Below are 18,847 nucleotides of genomic sequence, written 5' to 3'. Positions count from 1 at the left end.
ATAATATCAAGCTTGTCCTTGGCTGCTGCTTCTTGCAGGAGTTTCTTGTTTTTGATGCCCTGAGCATTCCATGAAAGGATGTTCAGGGTGCTGGTGCTTTCCACCACTGTTTCATCGGGGACTTCTGGTGATCCTCGATGGATATGTTCAGGTCTGATTCCGACTGGATCAGATTCATATCTTCTTGTTCTGTGATGTTTTTTTGTCTTCTGGGCCGTGGTTCAGTTCAGGGGAGCTGAAATGTCCAATTTCTTTCCGGGACCTGACGGTATCTTTGGTTCCCTGGTGGCCTTTTTCGGTGTAGAGTGTACCTCGGCTTTCACTCGTGTGGGGGCCGGCATGGCGTCCTCCTCTGGGGTGGCTGGACCTGTGGCGACTTGCCCAAGGACGCTCCCCATGAGTATTTGGAGCTGTGTAGGCTGGATCTTGTGGCCCAGGAGCTGGCTTGGCCCTCCGCGAAGGTTGTCAGTACCTTGGCTAGGTCTGATATGTGTATCATTCCTTCAGGTGCCTTGGTGTGTGCTTGTTTTGTCTTTTTCGTAGTTGTTGTCGTTGTCTGCTGCTTGAAATAGGTATGGCCCGTGGGAGGCCAGGAAACTGGGCTGCACTTGGGTGTTGACCGGTTGGGGCAGGGTTGGCTTTGTTGTTTCTGCTTTTGGGTTCCCCACAATAAGGTACTTGGTGGGGCTGGTGTGCAAGCTGTGGGGGCCGGTCTTGCTGCTGGTCGGTTTGCCTCTACCCTCTTTGTCCTCTCGGAGCATCCAGGGTTTCAGGCGTGGTGTTTGCCTCCACAGTTGGCACACTTGGGGGAAATTTTTTCCCCATTCTTCAACACGGTGAGGCAGGAGTGTGTGCCATGCTTCTGCACGCAGACGGCGCAGATTTCCTTGTACGTGCACCTCATCTGATGGTGTCTGTATTTCTGGCATCTGAAGCACCGCAGGGGCTCCGGAACGAAGGGCCTCACTTCGTAGATCCCACAGGTTTTGAGGTCTATGGTGCTGGGGGGTGGACCGTAATGCGTTATGAGCACTTGTTTTATGGTGGCCGTCTTGTCGGTCGGGGGAGAGCATCTCTCGGCTTTTAGGATCTTTGGATGGTTCTCCAGGGGTTCGAGGGGTAGCTCCTTTGGGTACCAGAGGCCTACCGACTTCCATCGGTTCCTGGGCGGGATCCAGCTTGGTTGATGCAACGGTGGTGGTGTTTTTCAGGTAAGTGTCGAGGGAGTCCTTGTCTTTGGGGTGAATAATCATCTCCCCCTTTAGGTAGGGCCGCATTGACAACTTGGCCAGTGGATTTTGTTTTTCCATCTCTGTGATGGCGGCATATGTCGTTTTCGTGTCCATTTTCGAGATCCGGAATTTTGGCAGTGTCGTTGGGGGAGAGCTGGTGGTGGTGATGAGTGCCTTTTGGGTTGCTTCACGAATTTCGTTTCACGAAAAAGCACGTCGGCGTTTTTTGTTTTCAACCTTTGTCCAGTTGTCGTCCTCAGTGGCAGTGGTGGTGGAGTTGTTGGGGGCAGTGGCAGTGGTGTGGATGACGTTGTTCTTGGTTTTCAGGGCTTCGTGGAAGGCCCGCAGCTGGTCTGCTTTCTCTGTGCGGAGCCCGTCGTGGTTCGGGTCGTCGGGTTGGCAGTTCAGGCGGGGTTTGCGGTTAGGAGGGCGTACGCACTCCATAACCGGTAGTTAAATGGTGTTTTCTTTTTCTTTGGAGGTTTTTCTGTTGTTCAGAGCCTACCTATTCCAGTTGAGTAAGTAGCAGAGGAATTTCAACTCTCCTGCAGGCACTTGATGGCCGGGTGGTCGTAGAGTGGTTCCTGAGCTTCTCTCCCGGAGCCCCGTTTGGGGAAACCTACCTCCTAGTGTATGTGACTGCTCACTTATAGACGTGAGCTATGTGCCTATTAGGTAAGGATGAGGATTGCTGCCCTCTTTCCAGGTGGACCCGCACAATCACGGTTTTCCTGGAAAGACTCAGCAGAGGGATGGGTTCTTGCTCCAACCCCCTTTCGTTTTCACGATCTCCTGGGAGGGAGGTGAACAGTTATAGGGTGGACCGCAGGACGAATATACTTTTGAGGGTGCAGGTCCCTAGGCCAGAGCGAAAAAAGGAAAAATAGTAGTAGAAGGAAAAGAGCTCAAACCACGTCGGGAATATCGCGCTATACTGTAACTGCTCTCCAGCTGGAGTGTGGGTCACTCACACCACCAGTGGGGAGGGCAAACTAATGCTCGATAAATCGAAAACGCTTGTGAGATGTTGTCGAAGATGTCAGTAGCGCGCGGTTCGGTCAGGAAAGTTGGCCAACAATGGCCAAAAATTTCCAAAAATTATGTACATTTTTTGATAATTTTTAGATTTTTTTTTAAATTTTGGGAACTTATTTTTTTTTTTTTTAAATTTTTGGAATTTTTTTTTTAAATTTGTGAAATTTTTTTGAACATATTTGGATTTTTTTTAATTTTTTAAAAATTTGTTAAATTTATTAAAAAAATTTGACATTTTTTGTATTTTTTTTAAATATTTTGAAAATGTTTGAAATTTTTTTGTAAAATGTGAATTATTAAGTTTTGCTGTAAATTTACTTTTCACTAGAGTACCAGTGAAAGACCTACTTTTATTTCTGAAAGATAAATGGCAACTGTTAGATTGGACTATTGAACATGATACTTTTCTCAAATTGATAGTGTTATGTGTTACTGACAATGTGTTTAGTGCAAATGGGAAGTCTTACAAGCAAATATCTGTTCGTTTAGCCTGTATTTATATGGAGTTTTTTGAGGCTAGATTATTACCCAATATAGGGAACTTTATCCCTCCATGGTATAGATATGTAGATGATGTACTTTGTCTTTGGCCTAGAAACAGTGACCCATTGGAATTTTTAGACAATCTTAATGGTCTTGTCCCTAGTATTATTTTCAAAATTGAAAGATAAATAAATCCCTTCCATTTCTTGATATGCTTATCATTATAAATGGCCATGACTATAAATTTAAGGTGTACAGAAAGCCTACACAGGTAGACAACTTCGTACATTTTTTTATCGAGTCACCTGGAATCTACCAAAATGTCAGTTTTTTCTGCTCTGTTTTTGAGATGTTTGCATATTTGTGACGATGAATTTATTGATGAAGAACTGAAACACATTCAGTCCATTGCACAAAAACTTGGGTACCCTTCATTGTTTGTTGATCATTGTTTTAAAAGGGCTAAAAAATCCTTTCATTCTACTGAAACCAGGAAAATTCCTTCATTTAAGAATATTTTGACTCTGCCTTATCGCATTGAACTTGTCCCGTTAATTCAGTCCCTTAAATTATTAAATATTAATGTTGTTTTTAAGTATGACTCTACTATTACCAATATATTAATCAAGAATAGCCCAACCTTGAATGTAAATGGAAGTGTTTACTGCATTCCATGAAGCAACTGTAATGGAAATTTTGTAGGACAGACTGGGAAACCATTGCAACTCCAAATTAAACAGCACAAGTACAATATCAGAACAGCATCTGAAAGCAGTGCACTGTTCGTTCATGTTAGGAACAATAATCACACACACACACACACATATATATATATATATATATATATATATATATATATATATATATATATATATATATATATATATATATATATATATATATATATATATATATATATATATATAAATAAATCACTGTAGGTACGTGATCTAGGTGTATATGATAACCACAAGGAAAGAAGAAAACACGAAGTTCCCAAGCGCTTTTGTAATTCACATCTTCAGGGGTGAGTACAGACTAGAGAGAGAAATATATAAATCAAGGTGTATATATACAGAGATGGGTGAGACCAGGTCCACGTGATCAGGTGAAATGTCATCTAGGGAATCTATGAGGAACTCTAGTAAATCATCAACTGGGACCTTTGTAAAGAGTGATGTTACATCAAAGCTGACCAGTTTAAAATCATTTATAAAGTTCCTTGCAAGGAATGTAATATGTTTTACTTAGGCCAGACAGGTAAAGATCTTGCAACTAGAATTAAACAACACAAATACAGTGTTAGGACAGGCCAGGAATCCAATGCTCTGTTTGTTCATTTGAGGGATAACAAGCATTGCATTGACTGGGATAATGCCTCCTCAATATTACCATGTAATTCAATTGATAGTAGGAACATAATAGAATCTAGTCTTATTAAACATACCGAAGCATTCAACATGAATTTGAGTAACGGCATGTACAAGCTGGACAATTTTGTAATTAAGAAGATTTGTGACCAGGTGAGAAGGCCAGGTCACCTGACCATCTGACCTGACCACCAACCATTGTGTGCTATTTTAAGATTAGTAGGGTCATTACCTAATACCTGACCATTGTGGACCTGGTCTCACCCTTCTCTGTATATATACTGTACACCTTGATTTGTATTTCTCTCTCTAGTCTGTACTCACCCCTGAAGATGTGAATTACACGAAAGCGCTTGGGAACTTCGTGTTTTCTTCTTTCATATATATATATATATATATATATATATATATATATATATATATATATATATATATATATATATATATATATATATATATATATATATATATATATATATATATATATATATATATATATATATACATATATATATATATATATATATATATATATATATATATATATATATATATATATATATATATATATATATATATATACATATACATACAGTGGTACTGAGCGCGCCCAGTCAATTGAACCCACAGGGTACCGAGGAAAGTGAAAACCGCGTAAAGTGAACAACAGAACATATGGGATTAATTCCAATAGAGACTGGCCCGACCCCCAAACTCCACTTTTTCCGACACAATACCTATGTTGTAGTAAAAATAACATCTAAATTTTATGATGGTATGCTCACACAATTAATATTTAAGAGAATACAGTCGCCAGGTTAATGTCCATTCAAATAATGGACTCAAATCCCTCCCCCCCTCTTCCCAGCTCACTGGCCCCTACCTCTCTGAGAAATGATTGGGTGAAACACTAGATTTTAACGTTTAGTAATAAATAATACCTCAGACTAAAGTTAGGATAATATAATTGACATTTCTGGATTCCTTGCAGGTCAGGGAATATTTTGAATGTGAACTTCATATATATTGCACAAAAGATAAAATACTTGCTTTGTGTAAACCAAATTATTACATTAGATCTAAAATTTGTATGTCTAATGCAAAATCCATGATGTTTATATTCAAAATGATCATCATATTGTAAGAATTCCAGCAATGTAAATTATATTCTAGTCCAGTAATTTGTATGAATTTTATGAGCTAAAACAAATATCTTCAGTTAATAAAAAAAAAAAATATTCTTCAAGACACTAACACTATCTGTCAATCAAAGTACCCCAACTTGCCTCCCCCCCTCTTCCAACCACGCCAGATGGTCGGTCGGTCCCAACCCTCCCCCCCACCCCCACCTTCCCTCCCTACCAGAGAAATGTTGGGTGAAAAAACTAGATTTTAACTTTTAGTAATAAAAAATACCTCAGACTAAAGTTAGGATAATATAATTGACATTTCTGGATTCCTTGCAGGTCAGGGAATATTTTGAATGTAAATGTCATATATTTTGCACAAAAGATAAAATATTTGCTTTGTGTAAACCAAATTATTACATTAGATCTAAAATTTGTATGTCTAATGCAAAAATCCATGATGTTTATATTCAAAATGATCATCATATTGTGAAATTCAGCAATGTAAATTATATTGTGGCCGGGTAATTTGTATGAATTTTATGAGCTAAAAAAAAAAAAAATTATACTTCACGCGTATATGAGTAGATGCACCACGGAAAGTGAAAGTCCGGTTCTGGCAAGGTACCTTGTAAATGAGAAATCGCGGAAAGTGAAACCGTGTAAAGCGGGGTAATACTGTATGTATGTATGTATATATAATAATATATATATATATGTATATATATATATATATATATATATATATATATATATATATATATATATATATATATATATATATATATATATATATATATATATATATATATATATATATATATATATATATATATATATAAATATATATATATATATTTGTAACCGGTCGGAATTTACTGGACTTTATTTTCTCACTTGACTTGGGGTTTATTAAAGATTATAAGATGGTAATGGCAGTAGAAGCGCCCCTTGAGAAAAATCCCGAACCAGCACAAGAACACTTAAATCTACTAAACAAAATGAATTGTCCGTTACCCGTGGAAGGATAGCGTCTGTGACTGGGATAAATGAGACACACTGTAAAATTTAGACACTTATATTCCCTCCAACACTACAAACACAATCAAAAAATGGAACACCAATATGCGCACCTCTTAACTTGAACTTAAAACACTACTCTGGGAAATAAAAGTTATACATGACATAGAAATTATTAGAAGCTCAGGCAACAATAAATTTGAATATTAAGAAATGTTGCTTGCACACATGAAACAGACCTTAAGGGCTTTCACAAAATAATATCAATCACTGAGGAAATGGTAATAAAAAATAAGAAATTAAATACTCTACAATGAATAGGCCTTAAGGGGACTCAACAAAATTATATCACCCCAACAGATGCACACTTCCTAACCTAACTTAACCACTACTCTGGGGAACAAAGGTTATACCTGAGATCAGAATTATGAAGAATAATTAGATGCATTAAAAGAATCAAATCACAGTATCACTCTGGTTCCACTTAATGACACAAACATTCAAAAACAATACTATCAAAATTATTTAGGAACTATTAAACTACACACGTCAAGATAATATCAGTCTGAGGAATGGTATTAACTACACCCGAAATAAGGGAGGGAAAATGTTCCTCTAGGTATCTCCTAGAGACCTAGACTCACGGTCTCAGTGTGTGACCATTAGTTTACTCAGATAGCCTCAGTGTACTCCCAGTGCGTCCATAAAGCGGAAGGGAGTGAGCCAATCAGACCTTGTACAGTTGAGAGAAGCTTTAGCTTCCCGTTAGCAAGAGGGTTTCACTAAGCTGCTCGGGACATGTGGTGTTGTGCACCGGAGTGGTAAGAACTGATCACCCACTGCTGATGCTGGTCCCGTGTCGTTTTAGTTGTCGGGAGCACTCGTTCACTCAAGAGATCCTTTGCTACCCCGCTAAACAGTGACAGGCCTACACTGATCGGTCCAATGGCGACAATCGCCACCCTCAATCATCAACGGCAGTCTCAAACGGCAGTCAATCTCTTGCAGTCAACTCCGGTCAACTCCGGTCAAGTGGGTTCTGACGGAAACCCTGAAATGAACTCACTGTTAGCTCTAGTTAACTTTACCACTGCCCTATCTAAACCCTGTCTGAGATTGAATGAGACTTAGTTGTTATACTGCAATAGCGCAGCACAGGTGACTAGGCCACGTGACTATTTCTGTGACGGACGCGCAGGGACGTCTTGTATGTCTGAATGCTTCTCCGTGACTGCGGGAGGGCCCGCGTCGCGTCTCTCAAGGCGTTAGCTTAGGCCTACGTGACATATTTTCCGCCTAACTAATAACTCCTTGGGACACCCGTAACATTATTCAGACTGATAAACGATCTATAATAATTTCAAATTCAATAAGAGTCCCTTACTTCATGAATCGCATCATTATTAATTCGGTAAATTACATTTAATATCATCTAGGCCTAGTTCCACCATCTCTCGCTATGAGCAGGAAGCGCTCTCTTCCCTCCGGCGACCTTGAACGCTCAGTTTTGCCAATGGCGGGGCATTCGAAATTACTCTGAAATTTCTGAATATTACAATCGACCCCCCTAAAAAAAGACAGCACTGTCCTCATGTGCTGAGAAAACATGCATACGACCCCCCTAAAAATTGTTCTAAGAAACTGCATCTTACCCCATTTGCTAAACGCAGCATTCATGTCTTCTCTTCTCTCCTTTTCTCTCCCGCTAACATATATATATATGTATATATATATATATATATACTGTATATATACCTATATACATACACACACTGTATACAGTGAACCCTCATTTCTGCGGTCAATTGAACCCACGGCGGTCGTTTTAAAGTGAGAAACGCATTAAGTGAACAATGTAACATATGGGATTAATTGAAATAGAGACCAGGCCAACCCCCAAACTCCACTATTTCAGACACAATACCTACGTTGTAGTAAAAATAACTTCTTAATTTTATGATGGTATGCACACACAATTAATAATTAAGAGAAATATCAATAATATTAGGTTTTTTAACACTTACATTCGTAGAAAAGATGGCTGGGCACACGGGGATGGGGGGTTGGTTCCGAGGCAGAGGGCAGATTATTGGCCCTCACCTGTATCACTTGTATCAATTGTATCACTATGCACGACAAAGGCTTGCAGAGCCTCTTTGTCAAACCCCTCAAAGTCCATATAAGTCCATATCCTCACTATCATTATCGTTATTACTGACTTGGGCCAGCTGTGGTGGGTGGCGGGTGAAGAACTCGGTAATGTTTTGATGACTGGGCGACCTTGTGCGCACCCTGCTCGCGCCGCTCTCCGCGTAAAAGGGTACACACACCTCGGAAAGTGAGCATTCCGGTTTCGGCAGGGTACCGCGTAAACGTGGAAACGCGTAAAGTGAAACCCCGTAAAGCGCTTTCATGTAATTCACATCTTCATGGGGTGAGTACAGACTAAGGAAAAGTACAAAACATGGTATACAGTATATATATACACAGGAGGGGTGAGATCAAGTCCACAATGGTCAGGTATGAGGTAATGACCCTTCTAATCTTCAAAAAAGCACCACAGCAGTCGGTAGTCAGGTCAGAGGGTAAGCTGACCCAACCTTCTCACCTGGTTACAAATCTTCTTATTACGAAATTATCCAGTTTGTACATACAGTACCATTACTCAAATTCATGTAGACTGATTCGATATATATATATATATATATATATATATATATATATATATATATATATATATATATATATATATATATATATATATATATATATATATATATATACACAGTTAACCCTCACTTTACGCGGTCCCGCATTCCGCGTTTCCACATTTACGCGGTGCCTTGCCAGAACCTAACGTGCTCACATAACGCGGTACGTGAACCCCATTACGCGGAGAGTGTCCGGCGCGACGCTATTTTTAGATTCGCCCCACCCGCCACCCGCCCGCCTGCCTGCCTGTGCTCCTCGCCTCTCCCTCCTCCTCCCTCCGCTTGGGCAAGCCGCGCGGTAAGGTTGCGCAGTGTGTGTCTTTGTTGCGTTATCACTGACGTCATATGACGTATCGGACTGTGATTGGCCATGCATCCCTACCCCCCTCTGCTGCTAGCTGTAATTGGCTTAAAGTATTATGACGTGTCCACCCGGGGGAGGGAGGGAGGGAGGAAAGACGACGCTTGACCTAGCCGCGGCAGTTTTATCCCTCAAGGCCACACCGTGTAAACGCGCATCCATTGTTCCGTAAAATGGCTTGCGCCGGACCACCACCCCCAGAGAGAAACCTTTCCTTACCTGGACCCAGTGGCACTAAGCCAAAGAAGACGCGATGTTCCTTAAGCTACGAGGTGAAGTATACCATCATCCAAGAGTCGGAGAAAGGAACAAGGCAGGTTGATTTGGCGCGCCAGCATGGTGTGAATGAATCTACGATTCGAACAATAAAGAAGGATGCAACCAAGATAAAGGAGCACATGAAGATCACAAAGTCTACAGGTGCTTCTATGATCAAGTATTTTCACAACCAGGTGCTTCTCAAGACAGAAAAATTACTTGTGAGGTACTTGGTGCGTCAGGCGCGACGGAACATGGCGGTCGACACGTGCTCTGTGAAGGACTACGCACGTGAACTGTACATGGCAGTGGCACGAAAGATGGGAATTACAGAGCCCAAACCCTTTACTGCTTCCTCTGGGTGGTTACAGAGGTTTAAGATCCGGAACAAGATCACCAATATAAACATTGGTGGTGAAGAAGCGAGTGCTGATCGTGCTGCGGCTCGGGAATTTCCTCCGTTTTTACGTGAGATTATGGAGGAAGGACAGTACAGTGACGACCAGGTATTTAACATGGACGAATCTGGTCTTTTCTGGAAAAAGCTACCTTCCAAGTCCTTCGTTGTGAAGAATGCCAGCAGGATTCGGGGCCGGAAAATGCAGAAGGAACGCATCACCGTCCTGTTTACCACCAATGCCTCCGGTACCTGTAAGCTCAAGTTATCGGTGATCCACACAGCACGCAAGCCGCACGCCTACAAAACCATGGACATGACCAAGCTAAATGTCCACTGGCTGACCGCACGTAAGGCGTGGATGTTCTCTACACTGTCCCTCTCCTGGTTTGATGACTGTTTTGTTCCTGATGTAAAGAAATTCTGTGAGCGACAGAATGTGCCATTCAATATTTTGTTGCTGCTGGACAACGCACCAGGACACTCGCCCCTACTGTTAGATCGTCACCCCAACGTAAAAGTGGTCTTCCTTCCTCCCAACACTACGTCTATATTACAGCCCATGGACCAAGAGTTAATCTGTAATGTAAAAGCTGCATTCTCAAAAAAAAATTCCAGCTCCTGAACGACTACACCAACACCAGGGAAGAGTTGCGTAACCTGAGTGACACCACCACCGATAGCAAGAGCGAAGAAGATGAGGATCAACAGTTGGCACAGCAAAAAATACTGTTCAAACAATTCTGGAGAGTATTTAACATCAAGAAAGCTGTGGACTTCTTGGTGGAGTCATGGGATCAGCTGTCTATTGCTACAATTCGTCACGCATGGAGACATGTGTTGCATGGAATACCAGGTGAGAGGAGGAGTCAATCTGTGACTGGTGAGGTTCAGAATGTTGCAGTAGCAGTGGACCTTGCCAGAGAAGCTGCGCAGACTGTTACAGTTCCAGGCTTCTCCGAGACCACCAACGACGACATCCTGGAGGTGATCAGAGATCCTGAAGTGACTGCCGACGAGATGTTGGAAGAAGATCACGTCAGTGAAGAGGAGGAAGGTGCGTCATTCTCCGAAGAACACAGTTTAACTCAGTGATATTAAGGGTGCCATGGAGTGTGCAGAGAAAATGAAGTCCTTCCTTTCCCGCGACAATGACGATGACCGCTATGAAGTCTTCCATACCCGGCTGGTGCAGGCTATGGAGCCGTACATCACGGTGTATCACGACAACATAAACACCAACCGTCAAAAAAGCATAACCGAGTTCTTCGCCCGCAACCCACCACAGCCAGCCCAAGCCAGTGATAGTGAAGATGACTGAGGGATTTGTCAGGGAAGCCCTGACAACTGTAAGTGACAGTGATGGTGATTCACCTAGTAATGGTGATTCACCTGAGGGCCAGTAATCTGCCCTCTGCCTCGGAACCAGCTTCCATCCCCGTATGCCGACCCATCTCTTCTACTACCGTAAGTGTTCCACCTAACTTTTAGTTTTTCTAACCTAACCTTTATTTTTCCTATGTAACCTTTATTTTTCCTAACCTAACCTCTTCTATATTACTTGTTTTTTCATACCATCATAAAGTTAAGATAAATTTTTTACTACAACATAGTTGTGTGTCGTCAAAAAGTGGAGTTTGGGGGTCGGCCGGATCATTTCAGGTCAATCCCCATATGTTATGTTATTCACTTTACGCATTTTTCTCACTTCTGCGGGACCCTCGGGTTACATTAACAGCGTAAAGTGAGGGATAACTTTATATATATATATATATATATATATATATATATATATATATACTGAGTTTAGGATACACGGATTCATAAATACGTGCGTGCCTGACACAGAGTACCGAAGGCAAATTGTTTACCATTTATTATTACGACACTTTACACTGAAACGCGGGTAGTTTCAACAAAAATATTGTATATTTCCTTTCAAGTATTTATTCAAGTAAATTAGAGAGGAATATTATTGTAATACAACAGTTTTTTAACTGAACACCAGTACTGTACATATGTACAACAATTTTATCGACAATATATGACGTTTATATTCAAATTATTCCTCTTGCAAGGATTCCAGCAATGCAAATTATAATCTCCTAACTTTAGTCTGAGATATTATATAAGATAAAAACTGTAAGCCTAAATAAACCCTGGCTGAGCAGATGGGGGAGGGAGGGAGGGAGGGGGTCGGAGCCAGCCAGCCAGCGACGGATGGGGGTTGGTGGGGGTTGAGGTATGTTTGACAGTTTGAGCCGAAAGGTCTCTGTGTGTTTATTTAACAGTCCTACTACCTTCTCCCATTTTAAAATGCCAGTGAAATGACCTGGGAGAATACAATTAACAATTGCTGGGATTTGTTAAGACACTGATTAATTTGAATAGCAACATGCTCTAATTTGCACTAGACATAACAATTTTAGTACCATGTGGAAATTAGTACATGTACCTCCAGCTTTGCACTAAGGTCATTTATTTCTTTTAGTACTGTGTGTGCATGTAAATGGATGAAAATAAATGAAGAAATTTATGTAAATCTACCCAAAAATACAGTTAACTTTATACTGTATTATAAAATGTACTGAACATTATTTTACTAATAATACAATGTGCACTAATATCTTGAGCAAAATATATGACGTTTATATTCAAATTATTGGCTGTCTTGCAAGATTCCAGCAATGCAAATTATATCCTAACTTTAGTCTGAGATATTATATAAAAAATAAACACCTTAAAGAATAAAGTTATTGCCAATCTTTTGTCTGGGAACACAAGGAGGAGGTAGCCAGCCAGCAGTATGGGTGGGGGATGAGGTGACAGAGTGTGGTGTTTGTTTATTTATTTGAGATAAGATGTGACAGTTGGCACTGAAGGCCTACTGTTTATTTATCATTACTTAAGAGTGACTAAGCTCTTCTCATAATTTGCCACCCAAACGACCTGGGTGAATATAACTTACATTGCTGGGATTCTTGTAAGATAGTGATTTATTTGAATACCTGTATAAACAATCTATATTTGCAATAGACATGCCAATTTAAGTACCGCAGTCATTTAGTACATGTACAGTACAGGTTTGTTCCACGGTAAAATCTTTTGAACAACGAAAGAAAGTTAAAGTCATTGTTTTCGTCATGATTTTATCCCACTTTCCACTGTAATACGTACGTCATTTCAGCAAAAATATTACATTTCCATATTTATTTCTGAGAATATATTCATTCAGTCACAGTTAAGGTAAAATATACTTGTGATGTAATATTTTAATGGAAATACCCGGTATTTAGAAATACGGTATCGTAGTTTTCTTTTGTTTCAAATTTGATTAACAAAGAAAGATGTTTCAAATGTAATGAACAAAAATTTATGTACAGTATCTATAAATAAACTTTAAAAATGAATACTTTATGTAATAATAATAATAATAATAATAATAATAATAATAATAATTAACAGTTTATTGAAAAAGTTCTGCAGCCCGAAGGCTGAAAATATACATTGGACATAATTGGTGGTTTAACATAAGCCTTCATTAGAGGAAGGTAAAGGAACATACAGTAAACATACAGATTAATGTTTACAGTGGAGGTCACGTAGTTCACATGGGCTGAGGTGTTGAACAGCAAACACGTAGTGTAGTAACTCCCTCACAGATGGTGTTATGAGGGGCCTCACTTGGTGTAGTAACTCCCTCACAGATGGTGTTATGAGGGGCCTGACGTGGTGTAGTAGTTCCCTCACAGATGGTGCTATGAGAGAACCCACGTGGTGTAGTAATTCCCTCACAGATGGTGTTATGAAGGACTTCACGTGGTGTAAAAACTCCCTCACAGATGGTGTTATGAGGGGCCTGACGTGGTGTAGTAGTTCCCTCACAGATGGTGTTATGATGGGCCTCACGTGGTGTAGTAATTCCCTCACAGATGGTGTTATGTGAGTGAGGTGTGGTCCCAGGCCTTCCTATCGTAGACGGATTAACACATCAATGGTTGTTGTTGGGTCTCACGGGCAGTTATCACTGGGTACCTGGGACCTCACTGTGTGAAGGTTAACTTGGGTACGACTCGGCTGTTACTCACTGACTTAAGCACTATTCACCACTGTTCACCTCTGTTTAACACTGGTTCCATTCCTTTCCTAAATGAAATTGTAACTTCTGGCGAGAACTTGTTGATATTCCGGTGGGGAGGAGGGGTTCAGGGGAGGGAGTTGGTATGGGCCAACTTAACAGTTGACCTGGCTGCTCCGAGAGGAGCGCCAGGTATGTCTTGACCCTTCAGTGGTCAAGGATGAAGTGTGAAGTGTTTTACATCGTCCTGTGCATACCATACCATACCATGAATTTGACTACTTTGGGCTAGCTATGATGACGCAAGAGATCTGCCCTGGCAACTGTACCGACACTCACAGCCGGTGGTGCGTAGGTGCGTCGTTTCCATTGTTTACTGGTAGTTACTGGTAAATATTTTTCAACCTAACGAAACTATTACTCGTTTAGAGGTCGACCCCCAATTTTTTGCCAAATAAATTGGTCCTAAAAACTCGAACTACACACAGGTATATACAGTAAATAAGGACATGGGGGGCCAGGGTTTTTTTTTGGGGGGGGGGGGCAAAAGTACACGGATTTTTAACATTCACGGGTATTCTCTGTTAAACCTAACCCCGCGTATGTTAAGGGCCGATGTATGTGTATATATATATATATATATATATATATATATATATATATATATATATATATATATATATATATATATATATATATATATATATATATTGCAAAGTAAAGGAAAGTAGTTGGACTCCTGAGCTTACACTATAGTATTACCGTATATTCAAAACAACATGGGGTGACTCACCTAGAATGAAGAGTGAGGCAAGGGCGACCAATAAGCACTGCCAGAAAGGTGGATATTCGCGCATTTGGTCGTAATATTTGTACACCACAAAGAAGGTGTAGCCGAAGGCAGCATTGAACATAGAGAGACACATGCTGGCCACTGGTATTGAACCTGTGGGCGGTGGTCACGTGATTAGTGGAATCGTGTTATTTCTAATAGACTTACGAGTGTTACCGACGCCTTCTACACAGACACATGGACCTGTACTTATATAGATCAAATCGTTTCATATGTCAATTAAGAATAGTAATGTATGAAAGTGTTAATGCACGGAATTTTTTTTAGATAACATCTGTTTTGGTGTTTCGTATGCTAGGGTCATTAGCACCTCAACCACCGCCATAGTTGCGTTGTCGTCGTTTTAGATTTGTGTGCTTCAGTTGGCACTGCCAACTTGGCAGGGTCATTAAACACAACACAAAGATCCAGCTTCTCCTATTCGTGCTATGATAAACTTACACATGATTCTAAGTTTATTAATTGCATATACAAAAAAAAAATAAAAATAGAGAACACTGGTGTCCACCACACACTCACCAACATCAAAATGCCATAAGCCTTCTAACTTACGAGCTAAACTGGTGGATTTCCTCGTCATTTGGGGCTGGCACAGTACTATCACTTCTTGGGCACTTTAAATTCACCCTTGGATATTTTGTAGTACATGAAGAGAAATAATAAAGGAAATGGTATCCAAAAATTGTCGTGCACAAACACTAGCTGCTGGGCACAACACAAACAACAGAGTACAGTACAGTATATCACTCAAATATTGGTGTGAACACAGTGTCCTCCACACTACTGTGCTCTTTACATCATAAAGAAGTTGCACACTGGCAGACAGTGGCCAACAACGTTTTAATGCAACATTGTACAATTTTATACAGGTTCTAATTCATCAGCAACGCTAACAAAAACACACTAAACAAAAACTTTAATACGACGACACCCTGTATTCTTGCAACTCTTTATAGTATAATGATAATAATTGAGAGCAAATATGCTCTTCCCTTAAGAATGGAGGAAACTGCAGCGGGCCTATTGGCCTTTGCTGGGCAGTTCCGTTTACACCTAACCCCTATTGCTCATATATCCATCCAACCTGTGTTTGAAAACTATCCAGCGTATTCGAGTTAATGATGATGTTTGGTAAACTGATCTCAACTAATACTCTATTTTCAAACCAATGTGTACCTATTGCGCACCTAAATCTAAGTTTGTCTAATTTAAAACCATTGCTACGAGTTCGCACCTGGTTGAATAGTTTGAGTACCCATGTTATATGACTTTTGTTTAGCCCTGACTTCCATTTATACACCTCGATCAAATCGCCCCTCACACTACGTCTCTCGAGGGAGTGCAAATTAAGATGCTTTGACCTGTCTCTGTACACAAGGTGCCTAATGCCCGGGATTAGTCGTGTCATTCTCCTTTGAATTCTTTCTAGGGATTCTATATCCATGATACTAGGAATTTGAGTTTTCTTCCTGGTTGGTAATAAATATTGAAATTTGTATGAAAACGTGGTCAGGAAAACCAGGATTTTCAGAAAATATTTAATCTCAGCTTGATGATGATTGTGAAAGTCAGCCCTCCCTCCCACACTACCATTTTTTTCCAAGGTTAATTGCTTCTGTGGTTGAGTCCTTAAAAAAACTCCCATAACCTTGAAAAAAAAATGGATACAGCCTAGAATTTACTTGTCTTAAATAAGAACCCTGGCATTCTTTCTCTTGCAAAAAATTTCTACAAGTGACCAAACTTCAAGCATAGGTACACTCATTCTAATAAATTTCACAATGAACACCACGACTCCTTTTGTCTTGGTAGGGATGTCAGAATCCTTTGTCCATTGTGTCACATTGTCTCACAAAATCGTAGAGATACTTTTTGGAATGAGACAGACAATTATGGTGGAATGCTCTGCCTTCTGTGTTCCCATACTCATACAATGTCTCACTTCAAAAAGCTGGTTTTCCAGCATTTTCATGGTGTAGATTAATTTAGTCACTTTCTCTTCTATTTTTAATTTCTTTTTACTCTTTTGTCGCCCCCAGACCCCGTTGTGGGTCGATAACCTGTGCCCGGGTTGGCTATTCCCCGTAATATATCCTGTATATATACAGGGTGAGCATTAAGTCTTTCCCTGACAACAAACATTTATTACACAAAACATATGCTAGGTACAAACATACAGTTTTTTGCAGCTTAAAATATGCATGGAAAAAAATCTATGAATTCGTCTACACAATGTTACAACATTCATATTTCTATCTAGAATGGTCTTCGAGATATGATTTTTCATAATCAGGGAAAGACTTTATGCTCACTTTGTATAACCACGACTGCGCACAAAGAGATAAATATCCAATCTTTGTCTACTTTGCAAATATTTGGGCTACAGGGTAAGTCCAAACTTTTTCATTAAATAAACACTGTTTCTTGTACTTGGATTTGTTGTAACGGAGTTAATATTCATTGTATATTGAAAGACTTGGGGTTATCTTCTAATCTACATTCTGCATTATGGAAAGCAAGACTCAAATCACACTGATCTTGCCTACTATTATTCTACTAATTCCTAACTCACTGGCAAATTCGGTGTCCTTGGGCATGAAGTCCACGAAGAAGAAATAAGACTGGATGATGGCCTGGGGTATAGCCTCCACCATGGCCTGCAGGAGGCGGGTGAAGGCTGCCCACTCCACTGCGTTCACAGATACACTCCCGCTTACCGTCGACTCTATGTGTCGATACAACCTGCAGGAATAACACATGGTGGAGACTTTTAAATACATTTTGTCACAGCCTATCCAAAATCCGTTTCTGAATAGAACTTTCTTGATACTGTATATACAGTTGTATTATGTCTGAACCAGGGTATAAAGATCATCTGTACACGGAAAATAATAACTATAGAGTTAAATTTTTTCTGGTTGACTCAACTATATCTCATACACGTCGTTGTCGCTGCCTTAAAATAGATTAATTAGTTGATAAATTTATACGAAACATTTATTTTGTAGAAGAGAAAATGGCAAGCGTGCATACCATATTATACGTACAGTCTCGTTCAAGATTCTTCGAACACTGCTGGAGACAGCTGGTAACTCGAGGCCTTTTGTTTATTTGAGTACGTAGTATAAATTATAAATGAATGTAAAAGGTTATCGGTGCTTAAGTTTCCCCGTTTCTTAATTAATGGTTGGGCTTTATTGTTTCGTATTATATTATACTACGTACTATAGTAAACAAACGGCCTTGAGTTGCCAGCTGTCTCCAGCAGTGTGCGAAGAATCTTGAACGAGATGTACCTGTATGTATCCTGCCTCAGCCTGTATGAGACAATGACGCCAAGCCCACTTGACAGATTCCCCAACTCTGGTATATAAGGGTGCGCCTTCACTGGAGCATTTTAGCCCGAGCCAAGGACCTTGGCCCGAACAAACCAAACGAGCAGAACTGAACGCGCTGAGCAGAATTCTGCAAGTAAGTACGTGTGTCCAAGCCGAACCAAGCGCACCAAACGTTTTCGTTGCTTGTCGGAAGATGGTGCTTGCTCAGAAGGTTTCAGTTGCTCGTTTTTCGCAATTAGGACGGGTGTTCATGCTGTTCCAGTTATTCCGTGTGTTATGGAGTGGGACAGGGAGAAATATTTAACCTTACTGGATTAATATGAGAAGCGTGTAGTGGACGTCTCCTCTACAACTGCCTACAACTGCGCAGCCACAGCCACCACCTGCTACCGCATTCCGACGTGCCGTCTCCTAGCAACAAAGCGAGAGCTGACGCCAGATGGTACGGTTGCTTAGCAACGAAACTATTCACCGGCAACTTTCTGGGTTTTCCCAACATGATTCATAGAGGACTGGCGGCTGCTGCTGGGTATATAAGCTCTGTCTCTCCATTGAGATTCATTCTGACCATTCTTCTTGAACAA

The 18,847-nt window shown here is 40.4% G+C and overlaps 1 protein-coding gene across 1 annotated transcript in view; it reads right to left on the bottom strand.

The window, feature by feature from the left end:
• LOC121878460 overlaps positions 1-18,847 on the bottom strand; it is a 36,658-nt gene that overhangs the window by 13,540 nt on the left and 4,271 nt on the right. Inside the window, exons 3-4 of the mRNA XM_042384694.1 lie at positions 17,498-17,667; positions 14,866-15,018 (exon numbers count right to left, since the gene is read on the bottom strand). Of these exons, the coding sequence (XP_042240628.1) occupies positions 14,866-15,018; positions 17,498-17,667 (323 nt within the window). The remainder of the gene's footprint in view (positions 1-14,865; positions 15,019-17,497; positions 17,668-18,847) is intronic.

Source organism: Homarus americanus, unplaced genomic scaffold (assembly GCF_018991925.1).
Source record: "Homarus americanus isolate GMGI-L3 unplaced genomic scaffold, GMGI_Hamer_2.0 scaffold41027, whole genome shotgun sequence".
In the NCBI taxonomy this organism is placed as follows: Eukaryota; Metazoa; Arthropoda; class Malacostraca; order Decapoda; family Nephropidae; genus Homarus; species Homarus americanus.
Note: the sequence above shows the minus strand (reverse complement) of the source record. Positions and strands in the feature narration are given on the sequence as shown.